The sequence below is a fragment of the Artemia sp. Qi Xiang Cuo genome, chromosome 1 (assembly GCF_049724085.1).
Source record: "Artemia sp. Qi Xiang Cuo chromosome 1, ASM4972408v1, whole genome shotgun sequence".
Classification (NCBI taxonomy): Eukaryota; Metazoa; Arthropoda; class Branchiopoda; order Anostraca; family Artemiidae; genus Artemia; species Artemia sp. Qi Xiang Cuo.
This window is the reverse complement of record NC_142794.1, coordinates 68,898,241-68,922,042: the sequence shown is the minus strand read 5'-3', so window position 1 is coordinate 68,922,042 and position 23,802 is coordinate 68,898,241. Positions and strand designations below refer to the sequence as shown.

The 23,802-nt window shown below is 35.5% G+C and overlaps 1 protein-coding gene across 1 annotated transcript in view; it reads left to right on the top strand.

Moving 5' to 3' along the window:
* LOC148956652 (uncharacterized) overlaps positions 1–18,534 on the top strand; it is a 105,740-nt gene extending 87,206 nt beyond the window's left edge. The window contains exons 4-5 of the mRNA XM_089086477.1: positions 8,378–8,636; positions 17,589–18,534. Of these exons, the coding sequence (XP_088942603.1) occupies positions 8,378–8,636; positions 17,589–17,721 (392 nt within the window). The 3' untranslated portion in view covers positions 17,722–18,534. The remainder of the gene's footprint in view (positions 1–8,377; positions 8,637–17,588) is intronic.
* The last annotated feature ends 5,268 nt before the right edge of the window (positions 18,535–23,802 follow it).

Sequence of the window (23,802 nt, the reverse complement as noted above, 5' to 3'; positions counted from 1 at the left end):
CGCACTTCCGAGAAAATGACGCTATTTTCATGTACTCAAAGAATTTGCAGAAAATTCAATTCGATAATTGAAAAATTATTGTGAAAAGAGTTGTTGTAAGAATTAGGTCCAATAATTCCCAGAAGCCTGTTCATTCCTCCAGTTGTAAATTGAAAATCCAGGGGGATATTAAATGACGTACCTTCACTAACATTATCGAGCGAGAGGGGAAAATTACCCATGATATTTCGAAGTCCTGGGCCAGGGAAGGCAGTTGTTTTCGTAGCTTCCCCCTGAAACTAGAAAATGAATAGATTGAGTTTTTTTTTCTTTGAGGAAAGTTTTATCACAATTATAGCACACTATTTTTTTTCTTAGTTGGATTTATCAAACATTTTTTTTTATTCTTTGAGGAAAGTTTTATTACAATTATAGCAAAGTATTTTTTTCTTAGTCGGATTTATCAAACAATTTTTTTCTTTGAGGAAAGTTTTATCACAATTAAAGCACACTATTTTTTTTTCTTAGTCGGATTTATCAAACAATTGTTTTTTTTTAATTGGATTCGAATTTATCAAACAAATGCATAATAAATTACAAATTTTTTGCTTATAGCATTATTACAAAACAAATGCATAATAAATTACAAATTTTGTTAATAACACACACGCACACACGTACACGCACACACACATGCGCACACACTCACAGACACACGTATGCGCACACACGTTCACACACTCTTTCACACGCGCACACATGCGCACACACTCACACACACACACACACACGTATGCGCACACACGTTCACACACACACACACGCACACACATCGCAACGTTTGACTAATAGCAATAAAATATGTTAAAAAAAAATCAACTCAATAATTGTCTTAATAGCTCATTAAAAAAAATGGACTCTTTTTTTTCCTACGAATCTAGTCATCCATAAAAAATAGCGATCAGATTCCTTTTCCTACAAATCTACTCATTTAATGTTGTTTTTTTTCTTAATCGGATTCGTATTCACCAAACAAATGCATAATAAATTAAAATTTTTGGCTTGTAGTATTATTTACAAAACAAATACATAATAATTTACAAATTTTGTTAATAACACACACGCACACACACACACGAACACGCACATACACATGATCACACACACACACACGCACACGTTCACACACACGCTCACACGCACACACACACACGCGCATACACACACATGCGCACTCACACACACACGTATGCGCACACACGTTCACACACACACGCGCACACACATCGCAATGTTTGACTAATAGAAATAAAATATGGTTAAAAAAAATCAACTCAATAATTGTCTTAATAGCTCATTAAAAAAAAATTGACTCTTTTTTTCCCTACAAATCTAGTCATCCATAAAAAATAGCGATCAGATTCCTTTTCCTACAAATCTACTCGTTTAATGTTGTTTTTTTTCTTAATTGGATTCGTATTTATCAAACAAATGCATAATAAATTACGAATTTTTGCTTATAGCATTTTTTACAATACAAATGCATAATAAATTACAAATTTTGTTAATAATACACGCACACACATGTACACGCACACACACATGCGCACAAACTCACTCACACACACGTATGCGCACACACTCACACACGCACACACACACGTATGCGCACACACGTTCACACACACGCGCACACGCACACACACACACGCGCACACACACACATGCACACACACATGCGCACTCTCACACACACACACGTATGCGCACACACGTTCACACACACACACGCGCACACACATCGCAACGTTTGACTAATAGCAATAAAATATGGTAAAAAAAAATCAACTCAATAATTGTCTTACTAGCTCATTAAAAAAAAATTGACTCTTTTTTTTCCTTCAAATCTAGTCATCCATAAAAAATAGCTTCCTTTTCCTACAAATCTACTCGTTTAATTTTTTTTTTCTTAATTTGATTCGTATTTATCAAACAAATGCACAATAAATTAAGAATTTTTGATTATAGTAATATTTACAAAACAAATTCATAATAAATTGAAAATTTTGTTTATAGCACACACGCACACACACACACGTACACGCACTCAAACATGCGAACACACTCGCACATGCACACACAAATATGCGCACACACTCACACACACACACACACACACGTATGCACCTACACGTTCACACACACGCGCACACACACACACACATCGCAACGTTTGACTTATAGCAATAAAATATGGTAAAAAAAAAATCAACTCAATGATTGTCTTAATAGCTTAGTAAAAAAAAATTGACTCTTTTTTTTCCTACAAATCTAGTCATCCATAAAAAATAGCGATCAGATTCCTTTTCCTACAAATCTACTCGTTTGACAATCTACTATTTGTAATAGCAATAACGTAAAGTACATTAGGTAAAAATACATACATTTCCAAATTCAGACTGTACTTGTGTGTCGGATAGGGCGGTGATGTCCGTTTCTTGCATAGATGAGCCAGCGGGGTTCACCATCCTGTGAGCAGCCACCCATTCTCTTTTCGGTTTTTGACCTGACTGTATTCGCGTGGTTCCCGATGGGCCAGTTATCTCCACTTGTTGCAGCATTGGAGTAATGCCATTAGCCTTAGCCTTCTTTTGAGGAGGAGAGTAATTGTAGGAATTTTCCTCCTTAAAAAGAAAAAAAAAATAGCATGGAAAAAACGATTCCCTTTTTTTACAGAAGGAAAAATTAGTCTGCACAAAGAATTCCCCTCTCCCTCCCCCTTACTTTCTATGTGACGAAATAGTTTTGTTTTTTCACCTCGAAAAGATGGTTTTAGAATTACTTCCCCGGCTTACATTTTTATAAAAGCCTCTTAATCATCTATGAAACCCCATTTGCATTCATTTAATAGAATATCTCCTCTAATTTGGCCAAAAAACAATCTATTTTCGAATGTGTCTTGAATCACAAAGACATGTGGCATTAATCTATGTGATAAGACGTGTGAAGTTTCTTTCCAAAAGGACCCTTTTCTGTAATTATAAACACATGCGGTTTTAGACCGGAAAAAAGACAATACATCTTAAATACACAATTGGGAAAAGAGACATTTTGAACGAGATAACTATTTCTATAGAATTAAAATCGTAAACAAAGGAGGGGGGGTGGGGGGGGGGTAGGTTTACATAGAGGATAACAAGAGCGTACTTTGCGTTTTCTAGCGAGTATACTCATACTATTGTAGGGTTTGTATTGTTGGAGGGGAGGGGGGCTATGTCCCCCTGAAATTTGAATTTACTAGGGGGATGTTAAAATGATTTTATTTGGAAATAAATTAAGAAATTTAGTAAGCTGTACCCATATTTAAAATTTACGTATCCATTGCATTAAAGTTAATAATATTCAGTGTATTATCTATGATGTATCAAATCATTATGAAAATTAAATCGTAAGGTATGAGCATTATATACAAAATTTCCAGGACGAACAAAAACTCAGTCCTTTTATTTGTAACCAATCACCAATCAACTTACCGTATATTGAACAACCTCCGACGTCTCTGATTGGAGCCCTAAAAAACGGATGTTGACTCAAAAACAGTCTGGTTTAGTTATATAATTTCGACTATACTCCCAAAACATGTTGAACCACTTCACATGTTGCCAGCTTTTAAAAAAAAATATCCACGTGAAGCTGAAGTGCAACTCCTTGTGAAATTGACAACAATAACAAAAACCAATCTGATTGAGTTATATAATTCCGATCATTCTCTTAAAATATGTTAGGCTGCACGATACCTTGCCAGCTTTTTGCAAGGTCCATGTGATACTGTAGTACCTCAGACGTAGGTTTTATTGTACGGTTCTTCTCTAATTCCATGCGCACTTGACATCAAGAGCAAAAGACCAGTCTGATCATCTTATACATCCTTGACTATAGTTTCAAAACATGCTTGGTCAATGGGAAGGTAAAGGATTGGTCGCTTTTCGCAATGTGTAGGAGCCAGTGGGGAATCATCGCTCGTTTGGAAAGGTACCAAGGAAAGGCAAGCAAATAGCATGGTCCTAGTGCATTAAGCAAATAGCATGATAATTCCTAGGGCATTAAGCAAAATGGCACATACTACTCTACTAATACCATAAACGGCATAATTCAGTGAAAATACTGAAAACAAAAATTCAAAATTTAGGGGAGGGGAACACGCTTCCACCTCCACACTCCCCTCAATTGACGCCTATAGTACTAGCAGGCAACTACAACATCGTATAGGGATAAAACAGGCTCAATTCAAAGCTCTTGATCATATCAGCGTGTCTTTGTAGATTTGTATTTAAAAAGAGTAAAAAAGAGGCGCATGGAATAGTAATAGAACTTCGAGGTCATGGTTATCTTATTGCCTTAAATTTCTAGAACAAGCGATTGGGAACAGTAACAAATATGAAAAAAACGCTGTAATATTGGACAGAACGGCCTAGTGCTTAGGATTCTTCTTTGTGGACATGGTAACTAGATTGTAATCCTGATTTTTTGCAAATATGTATTTGCTTTCTAGCGCCCCGCTTGCGGTAATGAAAAAATATGGCACTTTAATGCTTATATGCAAAAAGTGATCTTCCTCCTCGCTCATTGTGGAGGATTGTAATAATCTCATTTAAGGTTTTTGATCACGAAAATTCCAATGGTGCAATTTCCATTTATTTACCGACCTATTCAATTCTCCTAAAATGTTAGTTCAAGAAGTAACAATAATGAAAATATTCTTTTTTAAGAGTTCAAAATTCTTTGCTGCATTGCGGCATAACAATTTGTATAATGATAACACGAATTTCCGCAAATTATATTAGATACACGTCTTAAATATTTTTCAGATTTCTAAAATCTGGTTATATTTTATATAATATAATATTTCATAAGTAATTCAAATTTTTGTCTACAACGCCCAAAAATGAGAAGGATAATAAGTTGCAATAGACTCATTATGTGACAAAATTACAAATTTTTTTAATTGACAGTTGCGAAACGAAGATGCGAATGAGGCAAGAGAGATGCGAAACGAAATCTATATTTAATGACTTATTTTAACAATAACTCATTTTGACTTCTATAGTTTCTTCGCCTAAGTTGGGAAAAGATCTTTTTTATGAAGGTTATTGGGCGAAACCCAAAAAAAATAACAAAAATCAATTGAAAAAGAAAACAAAGTTTCATGATAAAAGTAATGAGCGAAGTTGGACTCCAAAGGAAAAAATATTATTTCCCGGTTAATGCAACATGTTTTGAAAAACTGTTTCAAACAAACTGGCTTGTGATGTCTCCCTATATTTGAAGAATTCTAGAAAATTAGTGCTTCACTGAAAATTTAACTTAATTGAATTTCTTAGATAATTAAAATTGTATAGTAATATTTATTGATTTTATGGTTTGTGAAGCAACATGATTTTATTGATTTTAACATATGATTTTATGGTTTGCGAAACAAGATGTTGCATTAACTACGAAATAGAATGTTTTTCGTTTTAAGTTATAACTTCTCACATTATTTTCAGCAGAAAAACTCTCTGCTTATAATTTACACTCAACAAAACCTGCAGAGGGGATACATACAAAACATGCAGTGAAGCAACAGCCAAATGCAATTTAACCACTTCTTTACACACTTATTAAAAGTAAATTTCAAACAAAACAAATTTAGTATATACTGCACGGATGTTATTCGCTATCTGAGCCCTTATAAGTAGACATGTTAATGATTTTAAGGTTTTGGGCTTATCTTTGTCTAAAGTTAGGTGTCGCGGCTTCTTTTTAAGGACACTTACAAAAACTAATTACATAGAACTCTGTTTTTGATGCATTTGCCTATAGGTAAATTGTAGATGTAGGAGAGGAATAGTCAGTCGGAGTTCATAGCGCTAGAAATTAAAGCTTAAATTGCAACAGCAGAAACACCTCCTCCGATGTTTTCTGTCTCAGTGGTCGTCAATACATTAAAAAGAATGGGACTTGGAATCAAACATTTAATAGAGCCTCTGTGCAGTTTTACAGGATCTGTGAACACGCTGGTGGAAAGTTTCGCCCGCGAGGGGCTATTTGAGTACCAATAACCTAAAAGTGCAATAAAATAAGGACTAACAAAAGAATATGGAATGCCAAGGGCTGCACCACTGAATAAAACGGAACAAAAGCGCGACATTACACATTTCTTCAACTACCCAACCGAATTTCTTCTCTTTGCCGATCGATTTTTAAACAAACCAAATCGCCTTTGCTCTCTTTCACACTTAACAATAAATTTTTGAAGAAGTATTTTCCATAATAATCAGTTTATTTAGTTTTATGTGACTGGTTATAGGCCAGAAGCTAAAACAATTGTTTGCATTGTTTTGCTTTTTTATAATTGCACTTAACTAAATCGGTACAGAAAGACGTGGGAGCTGTGTGGGTGTAAACAAACACTATAAAAAATTGCCTTAGGTGTTCCATAAGCATAAGTGATTCATGGATAAGAAAGACGGTAGTGAGACCATGAGCACCTTTAGCTTTACAGTGGTGTACCTTCGAAATGAATTCGCTAACCATCTTTTTCGCAATTAGAAAACAGTATTTTTGCCGACGTAAGAAGTTAAATTTTTCATTTCGGGAGTTATTTGCGTCATTTTCTAGCTCTGCATCTTTGGAGCTGAAAAATCTTAGAGCAGTGTCTAGTCTGATACTCAGCTGGTATATTGGCTATACGAGTTTTATGTGGCTGGCACTGCATTAACGATTCCTAAAGGTTGCGCGAGTCTTGTAGGATCTCAGCTGATACTTGTTCTATTTCGTCTACTTTTAGGTTATCTGTCACTTGTTATGAAGATTTCTTTGTACTCCTAAACATGGAATAAAGACGCTGGAGGGAGTAACAACGAATTCCCTCTATAATTTATACCATAGTTTAAAGTGGTCTTTTGCAGCCTTCGCTCGAAGTAATATGTTCCATCCTGGCTTGCGTTATGCTATTCACTGGTATTAATGTTTTCTGTTGGGATTTTTTATGTAATGCAAAAGCAAAACGGAAACTTGTAGTCTTGAATATTATTGTAAAAGAAAGACCAAACTGATCACTAGCAGCTCGCTCCCGGTCTTCATGCACATAAGACACAGGATGGAAATTACCTTGCAAGTAATTGATTTTAGTTTTGATCCTGGAGTTGTTGATCTAAGTCTTTTTAGCCCGCTCTGATTTCGTCGGGAATGAAAGAACAAAATGTCACAAAAAACAAAATGGGGGCCGAAGGCACCGCATAGAACGAATCGACTGTCACCAAGACAAAAAGTACTCTAAACGAGTGACAACTAGCTTCAGAGATGCCGGAATTTTCCACATTCAGATTTGTCCCTAAATACTCACTAATCACAGTGAAACCTAAAGAACAGAAAATTTGGCGGCCGGAAGGTACTCATCGCTCTTCTCTTTTTCAGTAATTCCACTGCTAGGTCGGTCTTGGGCAATTGTTTACTTGGCATTTTCCATCTGTATATTTTCGTTCCTACAGGTTTGTTGTATTATTAAAATTATAAGGTTACTGTATTATTAAAAAAAAAATTCTATCGGTGACTTACCTCTGGAGTTTGCTCAAGGTCCTTGAAAGCTGAGACTGCCATTTGGCGTTCAACTTCGGCAACTTTGTCAAATCTACGCCGCTTGATTTCATGTTTCTGATCACCGGGGTTATGCCACTCAATAAAATTCTTTTGCTTAGCACAGGAGTTAAGCTAAGTTCCCGAAACGTTGCTATGAAACATGCGAGTCAGGTCCGTAGCGAGAAAAGGAAGGAGTGGGCATTGTTCTTTGAAAGGTATCGATTTTTCAACTCCTTTACCATAAACCTCACGATTTGGAGCATTTGCTACACACATAGTCAAAGTTGTCATCAAATTGTGGTATGATTTTGAGATCTTGGAAGCTCTCCAAATGGTAATGGTTATGTTAAAGTCTGGTATATTTTGTGCAGCCTTTTAAGCCTCAAACATATCATCCATGAGTGTATCCAGGATGGCAAATGTATTCTACCGATCCCCGGTTAATTTTAAAATTGTTCATACAAATCTTTCAATTTTTGGACACAGAGTCCCCCCCCTCAAAAAAAAAACATGGTTCCAGAACCAACAGTTTATACATTGCTTTCGAATTTGAAACAACTCACCATATCTAAATATTCTAAAACAGAAAAAAAACAATTGACTTGGTTGTTACATATTAGCCTAGTGGAGTATGAATTTTCTAAAATAAAAATGTTTTGCTAATTCTATCTAGTGAATCTTTTACTTTCAAAACTGCAGAGTTTTTGTTTTTTCTTTGGCTTGGAATAGTTCACATATCTTTCGGTTTAACCACAAAATAATAGGCACCTTTTTTTAGGTATCCTGGAATTGCGTAGTGGTGCTAAGTTTAAAAGCTTCTTAGAGCTAAAAAGATCTGTTCACCAATTCTGCCTTGAGGAAGGAATTCGTGTTTTTACGAAGGATTCAATTACAATTAAACGAGCATTGACTGACAAGAAAATCATGAAAAAAGCTCTGAAATGTGATCCTCGTTTGGTGTATTACAAGTTAGAATATAGCTGTGTTCAAGGGGGAAAAAAGTACAAAAGGAAATCAAGTGGAGAAAGAAGTTCGTCGTAAGTCCCTTTTTCTCTTTCTTCTAAGCTGTATTCCAGTGCCATTTCGTGTCCAACAAAGGGTTTGACGCGTTAAGTGTTCATTCCTTTTTAGAGCAATGTTCTGTACGGGCTTAAAAATGTGGCCAGAATTTGAAATAAAGCTGAAAGTAAACTGAAAACAACAACAAGTCGGAAAGAAGTTCAAATTGTGTTTCAGATTCTCAATAATGAATGTTTATTTTTTCCTTTTTATTCTGCCTTTATTTTGTTTATACTTTTTTAAATTTATATGTTGTGATTTTTATTTGTTGTATATGTTTAGTATTTATTTTATCCAATCTTTTCGTCTTATTTATTTTTATCGGACACTCATCGGTGAAATCAGACAACCCGTGATAACGTTCAAGAATATGTTGTTCCAGCTATAAAAAAAAACACCCTTGTTCTCTTGTTTTCACCCAGGATCTTCATTTAAGGAGGGAGGGGGTTAATTCATTTTTGAGAGGTGGTCGTAAGGTTGTGGAAAACCTTAAACTGTGGAAAAGGTCTTCTCCAGTCAAAAAAAGGAAAAAAAGGTGAGTTTTTATTTTCTGTTTTTTGCCATTTTAGGGGGAGAGGGTTCAAAAAGAACCCTCTCCCTAAAGCCACTCAACAAGAGTATAGCTCTACGTGTTCTTGCGGTATAGCTCTACGGATATGCCTCTAACTTTCTAGTGACATATATCTAGCACGCTTAGAACTAGCAAAATAAAAACGCTCTAAATCGTCCTTGGGTGGAAAAAGGCAAACCTAAAACGATATTTACCAAGCACACTGACAACTTACTTCAAACCCTGTCCTTGGAAAGGAAGTTCTAAATTTTAATCTCTTGACCATGGCTCTCTAAACTTCTGAAAGTTATTCAAAGTGTCGAAAAAGCAATATTTTTCAAAAAGTGGATGTACTGGATTCTTATGTAACCTTTTGTTTTCCCATGTTCAAAGAATGAGAAAAGTATTTCAGCATGATCAACTACAAACTGAAAGACGAATTCAAATTAGCAACCACTCAAGTACTCAACTGTTTAAAATTAGATTTTTGCTAAATTAGGGACTGTTTTATCAAGATCAAGTTATCATGACATTCTTTTTTAAGAAATTCAAATTTTAGAATGTTAGAGACTACTAGACCTTTCAATTTTTTTTCTGCTGGAGCTGATAAAAAAAAGCTAAGTTCTTCATTTTTGGAATAAAAAGGGCAGTGTCACAGATTAGGTGTATGACAAAGACGAAAATACTCAAGAGAATCTACCGTAGACCATCTGAGTTTTAATCAAAAGAAGCTAATGTACTGTTTAATTAATCTATAAAATAGAATGTAGTTTATTTGCGTCGAGAGCCCGTACATCAAGAAAAAAAAGCTACATAGAAATTACGAAATTCCTATTATTATCCTAGAGAAACGTAACTCTATGGTCCAATGCGAGACGGAAGAATCGTGCCAAATTTCTAAGGATTATAATTGGTACAGAAATGGCAGTGGTTCTGATTCTGTCCATAAAAGTGACAAAACTACCCAAGAAACAATACCCTAGACCAGTAGTTCTCAAAGCCTACTAAAAAAATTTACCCCCTAAAGAAATTTTAGGGGGTACGCGGCCGGCCAACACAAAAATAAAACAATACTTTAACTTTGGGACTGGCAAAGATTTCAGAATTGTCCCTTTTTGACTCTCAAGTCGCTTCAGTAGGGACACGTTGACGTGCGCGCGCCACTAATTCTTAGTCATCCGAGTGGATGTGTAGGCCGGCCAGTCTCTCGTGTCACTGCACTGCAGTAGTATTGCCTGTTATTACAAGCTCACTCTCAGTATTGTGTTATTTTTGTGGTGTGTTGTGTTATTATGCGGAAACTCAATCCTGTTCAAACAGTACGTCAGTGTATTGATTCAGGTACGTAAGTGATTTTTACTATAAAAATTAACAATGGATATATGGCTCCTAAAGAAAAGGTCTCATGAAGATCTGAATCAAAGTTCTGGGCTATCAACTTTACAAAAAGAAAGTAGTCCTGAATGTCTTGTTACTAATGAGCAGCCCAAGGAAAAAGTAAAAAAACGAAAAAGTTGCAAATAAATCTAAAAGTACAAAAAGAAAATATGACGAGTTGTACATAAAATTAGGTTTTGCTTGGACTCGAAGCTCAGACGAGCCTAACCTACAATGCTTGGTTTGTTCTGAAATTTTATCAAACAAATCTATGAAACCTCTTGTTTTAAAATGCCATTTTGAAGGCAAACTTGAGAATTTAGTAAAAAAACAGGAGTTACAGTACTTTGAACGTCTTTTGGAAGATCTTAAAAGTAGGAAAAACACAATAAAACAGTTTTCTGGTGCAGAAGAAGATAAAAATGCTGTAAAAGCATCTTACAAATTTAGTCATTTGATTGCGAAGGCTGGTAATAATCATACTATTGATGAAAACCCAATCCTCCCCGCCGCAGCAGAAATTGTTTCTTGCATGTTTGGAGAGAAAGAGACAAAAAGAATTAAAGCAATTTCATTATCAAATGATCCAGTTTCAAGGAGAATTAGTGATATGGTGTATGACACGAAAGAACAACTTGTCGGAGCAATTCGAGGTAGTCCTTGCTTTTCTATACAATTCGATGAAACCACGGATGTCGTTGGCATAGCCCAACTGATCGCTTTTGTACGTGGCATTTTTCGACTTGAAGTATTTGAAGATATTTTATTTTGTAAGACACTTAAAACATCGATAAAAGGTGAAGATATTTCATAGTCATAGTCAGTGTGCATGGATGGTGCTACGGCTATGAGCAGTCACATCATGGGGCTTGTAGGCCATGTTAAAAAGGTTTCAACTGAGTGTAAGTTCACTCACTATGTACTTTACCGAGAGGCTTTGGTGGCGAAGAACCTCCCTGATGAACTTAAAGATGTCCTTGATTAGAGTGTTAAAATTGTGGACTTCATAGAAACTGGGCCTCAAAAATCTTGTTACTCTTAAATTCTATGCCAGGAAATGGGGAGCCTCCGTGATAACTTATTGCTACATACTGAGGTACGATGGCTTTGTGTCCCGTGTACAGGTTGTCTCCCGTGTATTTGAACTCCACGAAGAATTAAAATTTTTTTTTTACCGAACACAAATCCCATCTGTCTTCTGTACTTACTGATTTTGATAGGCTTTTGAAATTGGCCTATTTAAGTGATATTTTTGAAATACTCATCTGGAATTTTTCCATGTAGGGCAGTGTTTCTGGTATTTTTTATATAGAAAAGAAAACTGATACAATGGTTAAAAAAAAGGTCACTCTCTGGGAAAAACAAGTTGTAAATAGCAATTGTGAGCCGTTTGAAAGATTACAAACATTTTTGCAAGATAATGAGAAAAACATATGCGCAAGCATTTGAATGCATTGATGATCCGCATAAGAGAGTACTTTCCACCTTTGGAGAAAAAGTTACACTGGATACATGGCCCATTTAATATTGATACTATGGACACTAACCTGACCACCTTTCAAAAGAGCAACTCATTGAAGTCTCATGTGATCCCACACTGAAAAATAAATAATTCACTGTTGGTACTACATTGTTAGATTTCTGGATCAGTATTGGGAAGAAATGCAAAGAACTGTCAAGCACTGCTGTTAAATTTCTTGAAGAGTTTTCCACTACTTATTTATATGAAAAGGGTTTCTCAAGTTTAACCTATCTTAAAAGTAAATCTAGAAAGAAATTAAATGTCGAAGATGATTTGAGATTGTATTCAACTAAGTTATAACCCAATTTCGATAAATGTGTAAAGAGAAACAAGCTCATCCTTCTCACTAATCTCTTTGAAAGTAAGCGCTTTTTTTCTTTAAATTTTGCATATGTTTGTTTTAAATAGAAATGTTAGTAAAAAATAGCTTTTTGTTTTTACTTAAACATGATGTGTAATTGAGTTTAAAAGGTAAAGGCTCTAAGCTTGTTTAATATTTTAACTATAGTTTACTTAGTACCGGTAACTGAGAAGGGGTACTTTAAACGTTTTGTGGGTAAAAAGGGGTACAGTCTCTAAATAAGTTTGAGAACCACTGCCCTAGACCATTCGAGACTTTTCCGAGGAGATAATAAACCTTTTGAACTGTTCTGTTTTCAGCACGCACATGGCAGTGGCAATGATCAGGTTTGTAAAAGGGACAAAACTTCTGTCTACACCATCTGAGATTATGTCTAAAGAAGTTTATAAACATCTTAAGCTATCTTCTTTTCCCAATTTGAAAGATAGTGATATACAATAGGTATTGAAGGGATAAAACTACCCAAGGAATGGTGCCCCAGACTACTCTTTCTTCATAAATAGGCATAAAAAGTTCTCCTATCAACAAATACAGGACTTAAAAAAGAAATTACAAGCTGGATAATAAACACACCTGAACATTCACATTCTCAGACTTATCAAAACACTGTGATACCATTCTTCGCTTATTCTCGGTAACTACTTAAATATAAATCTTGTAGTGAGGCACGAAATTCCTAGAATTCTGCCATTAATTTTAAACCTCGTGTAGGATCATTCTGTATTTCATTCCCTATATGACAAGTAGAATAGGAACATCTAGTCTTCACTCTCTTCAGTTTTCTAAGCTCATCGGAATGCCTTGAATATCAATTACATGGATGAGGCTTATAAAAGGGACGAAAAAAAAAACGAAAAGATTCTACCCTTGACCACTCAAGACTTTCTCCAAAGGATGTAATGAGAGTTAAATAATCCGTTGTGTGGGCATGAAGGGCAGTATCCTCTGACCGGGTTTGTGAAAAAGACAGAACTAACCAAGTGATACGGCCTTAGATTATTCTTGGTTTTTAATTTAGGAAATGATAAGAATCTTTAGTTTTATGGTGGGTAAAGGTAGATGTTGTTAAATGTGTTCTCTCAAACAAACGTGAGTTTCTTCTCCAATCAGATTTCCGTGGTCTTTAGTGCCACTGTTGAAACGAAGAACCAAATAATATATAAACATTGACTTAGTGTTCATTTTTCAAATCTTCCCAGGACATGGCAAAATACTGATTTTTACTGTCCTAAATGACAATAATGTTTCAAAACCATAACATATTATACGTATCTGCAGTACTAAAACAACAAAATTCGGTTTGTTTTTTAACCTATTCTGTTCACTGAAAACAGAATAAGCTCGTAACGAATTGGAAATTGCTTTGTTTTTAAATAAGTTCACTTACTGGATTTTGACCTCGTTGCTTTGCCACTTTAAAGGATTAAATAAAAAAAGACAAATTTTTTTAACTGAAAGTAAGGAACGACGTTAAAACTTAAAACGAACAGAAATTATTCCGTATAGAAAAGGGGCTGTCCCCTCCTCAACGCCTCGCTCTTTACGCCAAAGTTTTTCATTGTTAAAAAAAAATAGAGTTGTGAGAAAGTCAAACTTTAGTGTAAAGAGCGAGGCGTTGAGGAGGGACAGCCCCTTTCATATACGGAATAATTTCTGTTCGTTTAAAGTTTTAACGTCGTTCCTTACTTTCAGTTAAAAAAACTTGTTTTTTTTATTTAATTTTTGAACGTTTTCGAATTAATGCAGGTTTTGATTTTGGCTCACCGTACATGAATAATTAAAAAAAAAATTGAATATTAATTTTACTTTTATTTGGTTAAATGGGTTTCTCGAAACCTGTTTAATTTTATTTACGAACGTTTTTATTAGTAATAAATATACGTAACTTACGAATTAACTTACGTAACGAACTTCTATATTCATACATTTTTAATACGTATATTAGAGGGTTCGTCGCCTAGTCAATACCTTGCTCTTCAAGCTTAAGTTCGAATTTTTTTCCAATTCTTTAAAAATGACCCCTTAATCACAAATGCCGTTAATTAGAATAAATAGATCTTATTAAAGTACTAAATAATCTTTGTTTAAACAACGAGGTATTGACTAGGGGATGAACCCAATCATATACGTAATGTTTTCTGTCATTTTAAGTTTTGATGTTGCTCCTTATTTTCGGTTAAAAAACTTGTTTTTTTATATATAATTTCTGATCTTTATTTAAATAATGCTGGGAAATCCGGCGCCCCCTTCATAGCAATGTCACTTCTCCCATGAAAAATTTCTCCATGGAAAGATCCTCCCACATAACACCGGACCCAATCCCCCCCACTACCAGAAAAAATCCCCTCTGAAAACGTCTGTATACTTCCCAATAACCAATACTATATGTAAACATTGGGTAAAGTTCATAACTTTCAGCCCTCCCCCCGGGGACTTTCGGGGATTAAGTCATCCTAAAAGACATAGTTATCATATTTTCGACCATGCTGAACAAAATGGCTATCTCAAAATTTTGATCGGGTGACTTTGGGAAAAAAATGAGCGTGGGAGGGGGCCTAGTTGCTCTCCATTTTTTTGTCACTTAAAAAGGGTACTAGAACTTTTGATTTCCGTTCGAATGAGCCCTCCCACGATATTCTAGGACCAATGGGTTAATACGATTACCCCTGGCAAGAAAAAAATAAAAATAAAACAAAACAACAAATAAACACGCATCCGTGATCTTTCTTCTGGCAAAAAATTCAAAATTCCACAGTTTTGTAGATAGGAGCTTGAAACCTCCGCAGTAGGGTTCTCTGATACGCTGAATCTGATGGTGTGATTTTCATAGGGGGTCTTTCCCCCTTTTTTCGAAAATCAGCCAAATTTTCTCAGGCGCGTAACTTTTGATAAGTAGGACTAAACTTGATTACCATTGGTTACCATTGAGACGGGTCGCTCCTTACTTACAGTTTGTTACCACGAACTGTTTGATGTAACTGGTAGAGTTTAAAGCAATAAAACGCTTCTAACATTGACATAAAATAACAGTGCTACAATGGAGAGAGAGAGTAAACTTTTCGAGTTTTCAACAAAATCAGTTTGATTTTCAGGGGTCTCAACAAAAATAGATCTGTAAAAAATTGCAGCAGGTAGCTAAATAATATGGCTTCAAATTTAATATGCAGCACATGAAGCTGTTTTAGCTATCTGTTCAGCTTGAGACGTTGAAAAATGTGTTGCAATTATGGTTCCGAAAGCAATTTATGCTGTTTTTCGCCTTGTCATTAGTTACTTCAGACAGATAAATTTCCTCCACTACCATTAGTTATCAGGAATTTTTTTCCTTCCACACAATTTTTTTTAGTTTAATGTTTAAGTTTAATAGGGTGAGGTGTCTGAGATTTGTCTGAATGACTGTCCCCGAAATAATAAAAATGCAGATTTTAAAATGTATTTTTTTTTAGTCTTCTTGTGATTTTATATTTCTTCTTATTTCTTTAATTTTCATATAATTCACATTTTTAAGTTTGAAAAATCTGTTTCCTTTACGTGTTGTCTTCGAGTACCAGACTTATTCTTTTTCTTTTGAATATTGTGATGCCTGAAACCTGAGGGCTATACCTCACACTTTCATAATTTCGCTTGAGACCAAAGGTTTTGATATGATACTTATTTTAGGATTAAAATTAGACAACTCAGTACAAATTTCAGTATATTCCTGACTAATGCCGCTTGCATTTCATGTATTCAGCATAAATTATTTCAGTGATTTTTTAATCAGACATTATTCATCAGAAACAGTTTCCTGGCCTTTGTATGAAATAAATACGTTTCTATAAATGAGACAAGTAGATAAAGACACAGTGGAGGAATATCTCTTAACTTCCATGTCATTATTGAAATGCAGAGATTTGGGCAATTCTTTTTAGATTCAAGCTTTGACTTCTTTAGGCCAGTTCGAATCCTTTTTCTTCAGGTTTCAGGCTCTTTATATTCAAGGATTCTGTTTGTTCATTATTCTACATTTTTGTTGTTGTTCCTTATAATTTACTATCCCCTGAGGAGTCTGTAGAACTAACTGGCCAAAGATGTAATCTTTTCTTAATCGGCTGATTCTAAAATTGAGATTCAAGCTTTGGCTGCTTTAATTCTCAGCTCTTGTTTTTATCAATAGCTGGCTGGTATCCTTTAGTCTATTTCAAGCCTTTTATTTTCTTCTCCACAGTTTATTTCTTTCAATACCATTTATTTTTTGTTTTTAATATTTGTTGTTGTTGTTTATTAATTACTTTTTGCCCTTGGAGTGGAGGAATGACCTGGCCGGAGATGTACTTTTTTTTTCTCTTTTGGATTATTCTTGATGGGAAGGAGTCAGGACATCGACACGTCAGGACCACTACCGTCAGGACATCGACACGTCAGGACCACTACCGTCAGGACATTCACAAAATCCGTCATAACATCGACAAAAAATCTGTCAGAACCACTACCCGTCAAAACGTCGACAGTCATAACATCGACACGTCAGGGCATCGACAGTCACAATCGCTACCTGTCAGAACGTCGAAAGTCATGACATCGACACCTAGGGACATCGACAATATCTGTCATAACATCTAAAATTTTGAAACTCTAGTTTTTTGGGGTTTAGGGGGAAAAGGTACCTAGTTTAGGTTAGGCTACGTATTTTATATATGCTATGCTTAACCGCCACCCCCCTGATGTGCTAATATATAGCCGAAATTTGTTTCTAAACAATTAGATACTTATTACTATTATATAAACTAATGAATTTTTTGTCAATGTCCTGACGTGTCCATGTTATCACTGTCGACGTTCTGATGGGTAGCGACTGTAACTGTCGATGTCCTGACGTGTTGATGTTATGACTGTCGATGTCCTGACGGGTAGTGATTGTGAGTGTCGATGCCTGACGTGTCGATGTTATGCCTGTCGACGTTCTGACGGGTAGTGGTTCTGACGGATTTTCCTTGTCGACGAAATGACGTTTAGTGCTTGTTAGATGAAATTGGTAGCACCCCATTCTACATTAGGCTTTTTAGGAATCACAAGTTACAGACTGAAATTTTATTACTTTGTTATCTAATAATACGTTTTTTGTTCTGTTTTTTTTTCAGGACACTGCGAGTGAATTGCCCATTTACAATAAAAATTAATTCGTCAGAGGATGGAAAATATTTAGTTGTCCAAACACTGAGGGACGAGCATAACCATGCGAAAGGTGTCCTAGAACGAATAGTTTTTGGCTGATCGGAACAATATTTTCTTTTTCTATTACATTCCTATGATATGATTAGAGCTTGGATCAAAGAAAATAGGAAACTGAGTCTAAAGGATTTTTTTGCGTTTTAATGTGAGTGTTAAATCTAGAAACTGTTAGTGTCACTGACAGTGCTGTGCTACCCACAAGAACTGTAAAAAGTTAAAACAAACTAAAATTGAGTTCAGTCTTAATGTATTAATACTTGTATTGTATTTTATTTGAGTAATGTACCCGGAGCCAGCATCCACGAAGAGGGTTTTGATTGTAAATAAAGAAAGTTGCAATTTGTTAAAATTGAAGCTGTGTGTACCGTCTCAATGTGCACACCCTGGATACAGTAAACAGTTATAACTTGCTGTTTAGAATATCACCATCAAGTTGTAATTGCCCAAAATTAGATGTCAAGTGTGAATTTCCTAGAAGGGTGCTTGAATATCCTCTTTTTTCAGTTTAAAATTAAGTTTGGTCTAAATTTTGGCCTGTCGAAGTTGGAAATCTTAGCTTTGATTTCGAATAGTTAATTGCTTTAAGTAGTGAGCATTTAGAGTCTAGTGACCATGTATTCGACAACTTGCGTCATTTTAACACCCTCATCAGTGCTTTCAAAGTTTTTTCTCTCTTTAATCTGCAGATTTTATTCAGAAATGGAATGGTAATGAGAGGAAAATATACTTGGGTAATAGAAAGGATTATTCGAAAAACTGACTTTTGTGGCTTGGAATCATAATAAAACTTATGAAAAGGGATACTAATATGGTTAATTGAGCGTGTTGACCTTGATCCATGTTGTAACTAGTAAAATTGGCCACAGTAAAATTGGGTATTTTACCGTAATTTTATAGACCCCCGTAGAATTGGTATTTTACCTATTTTATGTATTTTACCAGTATTTTACGTATTTTACCGGTATTTTACGTATTTAACGGTATCTTACATAATTTACTGACATATTTTACGAGGGCTTGCAATTTTCACTGCACAAAAGCGCGTTGAGGCTGGGAGTAACAGGTTTGGATATGATTTTGTTTTGTGTATAGTTGTATTACCCGATTTAAACGGTCGTTTGTCTGGATTCAGTCTCTTGTTATCGGAACGATAAAGTGTTTATAGTTGACCAATCAGACTGACATATGACAAACAAGAAAAAAGTAATAAAATTAAATAGCCGAAAAAAACGAGGGTAATATCAGCCAGTGGACAGAAAATAAGAGAAAATGACAGAAGCAGATATTTCGTCCGGGACTTCAACCTAGCCGTCTTCAGTGCTCAAAAAAAGAAGGAAAAATAACCTTTTGAAGTAGCTTTTAACACAGCAGAAAAAAGACTGAATCAAACGAACCAAGCCAGAATAAATGAAAGACTATTCACCAATTAGATTGGATAAGAATTCTCTGATTAGATATTAACTTAGCTTGTCTACTGACCTAATCATAGGCAGCGCAATAGCGCAACCTAAGTAAAGAACGATGTTGGCACAATGTATAATTTTTTTTCTTGGTTTTATACCGGGGCACTTTGTATCGAAAGAGCTATCGTAGAAACTTCGAAAAGGGATCATTCGAAATTGGAGTGGCTTGTGCCCTTTTTATAGTCGAAAGTGATTGCAGGGCAACTAGCCCCCCCCCCTCCACGCCCATTATTCCCCCCACACATCAAATCAAAATTATGAGATAGCCATTTTGTTCGGCATAGTTGATTTCCAGATAGAAAATAGGTTTTTGAGGAGGACACTCCCCCACAACCCTCAGGGCAAGGGTTTTAAGTTATGCCTTGGGGCATCTAAGAACGATGTTGACACTATGCATTATTTATTATTTTTTCCCTTTAGAGCAGGGCGATTCGTATCGAAGAATTTGTCGTAGAAACTTCGAAAAGGGCTAATCCAATTGGAAATTGGAGTGGCTTGTGCCATTTTTAATAGTCGAAAGTGATTGGAAGGCGACTAACACCCCTTCCACGCCCACCATTTCCCGAAACACATCCAATCAAAATTTTGAGATTGCCTTTTTGTTCAACGTAGTCGATTTCCAGATAGAAACTATGTTTTTGAGGAGGACACTCCCCCACAGCCCTCAGGGCAAGGGTTGTAAGTTATGTCCTGGGGGCATATAATGATTTTGTAGAAAGTGTTGTTGTAGAAAATTCAAAAAAGACTTATTTTATTGGAAATTCAAAGAGCTAGTGCCCTTTTTAATAATTCAAAGTTCATGGAGGGCAAATAACCCCCCTCTCACGCCCACCATTTCCCCAAACACATCCAATCAAAATTTTTATATAGCCATTTTATTCAGCGTAGTTTTCAGTTCTGGAAATTAGGTCTTTGAGGATGATAACCCCCCCCCCCTCCCACAGCCCTCAGGGCAATAGTTGTAAGTTATACCCTGGAGGCATATAAGGTTTTTATAGAACGCGTTGTCATAGAAACTTCAAAAAGGGCTCATTCGATTAGAAATTGAAATGGCTAGTGCCCTTTTTAATATTCGAAAGTGATTGGAAGGCAACTAACACCCCTTCCACGCCCAGCATTTCCCCAAGCACATCCAATAAAAATTTTGAGATTACCCATGCCCCAGCCATTTAAACATTTGCCTCTTAATTACTTGGACTATCTGTCTTGGCTTTTCTCTGTCTACAATTAGCCATGTCTTGATGCAACCTATGCAAACTATTGCAAAATACTTGATAACTTCAATTCAAAATCAACGGAATTAAAATCACGGCCATTTTGCTCCACGCAGTTGAAAGTTCAGGAAATTATACCATTGAGCAGGACACTCCCCCCACAGTTTTTAGGGCAAGGGTTATATGTTACGCCCTGGGGGCATATAAGGTTTTATTGAAATCTTTGTCGTAGAAACTTGAAAAAGGCCTCACTCAATTTGAAATTCAGAAGGCTAGTGCCCCTTTTAATAGTCGAAAGTGATTTGAGGGCAACTAAGCCCCCTCTCACGCCTACCTTTTCCCCAAACACATCCAATCAAAATTTTTAAATAGCCATTTTATTCAACGTAGTTGAAAGTTCTGGAAATTAGGTCTTTAAGGGTGACAACCCCTCCCCCCTACAGCCCTTTGTTCGAGGGTTGTAAGGGGGCATATAAGGGATGTAAGGGGGCATATAAGGTTTTTATTGAAAGTGTTGTCATAGAAACTTTAAAAGGGCTCATTCCATTGGAAATTGAAAGGGCTAGTGCCTTTATTAATAGTTGAAAGTTATTGGAGAGCGACTAACGCCCCTCTCACGCCCACCATTTTCCCAAACACGCCCAGTCAAATTTTGAGATATCCATTTTGTTCCACGTAGTCGAAAGTTTTGGAAATTGGGTATCTTAGGATGATAACCCCCTCAGAGCCCTCAGTGCAAGGGTTGTAATTTATGCACTAGGGGCATATAAGGTTTATATAGAAAGTTGCTGTAGAAATTTCAAAAAAGGCTCATTTGATTAGAAATTGAAATTGCCCTTTTTAATAGTCGAAAGAGAGTGGAGAGTAATTAACCCTCCTCACACGCGCACCATTTTCCTAAAAACATTCAATCAAAGTTTAGAGATTGCCATTTTGTTCAACGTAGTTGAATGTTCTGGACATTATGTATTTAAGGATGACAAACCCCCCAGAGCCCCCAAGGCAAAGTTTGTAAGATATGCCCAGGGGGCATATCTTACAGAACTTTCCAGAACTTTCTTCTAGATTGAACAAAATGGCTATCATACTCAATAAAAGTGTTGCGATAAAAAAAAATCGATTTTGTTTCTTTACGATTCATCAAATACCATGGTTGTCAACTCCTTAAAGCTTGAAAAACAGTATGTCTAAAGAAGATTTTTTTTTTTCGTAAAAAAAGAAGAAAAATATAAATGTTTCCATGTTTCTAAAAGACTTTCTTAAAATACGTTCGGTTCTCAAAACCAACTGTTTTCTCTGTTCCTTGACCCAATCTATACAGTCAGTTTAAATGAACCTACTACACAGGCTATTCCTTATTACTTTCCCTAAAAACATAGTACCTATCATCTTTTCCTGTGTAGATAATGGTAAATGTGATTTCATTTTTTATATATCTTTGAGTGATTGTTACATAAACACTTTAATATAAATTACAAAACCGCGGTACTTCTTTAGATAATCATTTATCGTCTCGTAACCACTTATGTGAAGACACATTTCCCTATCCTAAAATGTATCAGAAACTAATGATAGGTAGACCACTTTCGTTCTTGAGGGCGAACTAGCTTTTATGATTATTGCTTACAAGTCACTATTAATATAGGAGAAATTCCCGTGCAATGAAATAAAGCCTGCTAAAACCTTTACTATAAAATACGGGGACTTGAGTGTGGAAGGTTAGTTCTCAGAAGTGGTGGCTACCTCTGAAAATCCATCTACTTTTTTCCTTTAGCTCAAATTTACTTGTTCCATTGTTTTCAACCTGATTTATGGTCAGAGGAAGGGAAAACTCCTCGGAATACCACCATTATCATATTCTATTTGGGGCAGTGAAAATTCTGGTATTAGTGAGGAACAAAATTTTTGTCTATATTTCTTCTGAAAACTGTCAGGGGAGGGATTTCGAAGCATCTCCTATCCCTCAGATAGAAATTTTTTGTATGAATCTGTTTCAAAACGGGTTCAGCATGCCTACTTTTCGGCTAAAAAACTGGTAGTTACAGAGGGAAAAGTGTTTGAAGATCTGTGGACCTGGTTCATGGCTCAAACCATGCAGACTGAAAAGTAGTGCATATTTTTGGTTTAAGCAAGGTGTAATCATTCCAACTTTCTGCTTTAAAATTGCAGGGGGGGGGAACATTTTCAAGGACAAGGTGCCACTTCTTGCCTCTGCTTTGTTTTTGAAACGATTCAGCTTGGATCTGAGCACAGTCATTTTTGGGTGGTTTACCACAACAAAGAACTTGTTAGTACCTCGGAGTGTTCAAAATGGCAAAAAAAAAAACATCAATGCAGTATACGCTTATCAGCTCTTAAAGAAATATCATTCATTCTCAAAAGGAAAATTCTTTTTCCAATAGTTCAAAAATTAGTTTTTTTTTGCCATGGGGCAGATTTCTAATAACACTAGTAAGAAAGAAGCAAAGGCAATCTTCCAATATCTTTCACAATGAAAGAACAATTGAAGCTTTGGAGGCATGTGTGCAGGGATGCCACCAGGTAAAAAAATTACTAAAATCTTGACAAAAAATTTTGACTAGATTCTTAAATTATACTTTAGCTGCTTCACTAAACAACATTCCAATCGTCGTTTTAGTCACTTTTTAGTCTTTTATCGATTTATTAAATTTTCTATTAGCTTTGTTTAACAAAATGGTACCAATGGAAAGAGGATGCAATTGCCCCCTAGATTTTAACACTACCTTGGTATTGTATTTTTACAATACCTGGATTTGTATCTTCATAAAAAAAATCGAACAACAACAGAAACGAAAAATTATAATTGGCACCTTTAATTTATTCCCTTAATCTGTATGTAATTGCTAGTGGTGGCCTAACTAAAGTATTCACTTTTCTTTCGTTGACCTTATTTATTTTTAATATCCTTTTTAATTTTCCCTGCCAATTTAGAAACCAACTTTTTTTTTAATTTTAGCTGAGCTAGTATAATCAGCGGGTTTTTTTCTAAAAAAAAAAAATTTTAAGAGAATTTTCCTTGAAAAAATTGAAAAAACGACAAATTACCCCCCTAGATATTAAAAATGCATATCCCCAATATTAAATCTGCCAATTGGCACCACTGTGCACTTCTAACAATAAACCTCACTGTGACAGTGGTGGTAGTTCGCAAAAACGTAGGGAAGGTAAGGATTTCTTATCCTTAATAATGCTGTAAACAACGAAGATTTTAAAGACTATAGGGTGAACAATTAACCCTTTCTCTGCTAATGGGAGTCCCTGGCAGTTTTGGAGGATAAATGATCTAAATAAAGATTTTCATTTCAGTAAAATGACGTAAGATATAATTACAATTTGCGTAGCTGAAAACCCCATTTTGGAGAATCAAAATCCTCCATCTTAAGTAACAAAGAAAGCCACTTGTTCTTATTGCAAGCAGTGACGCT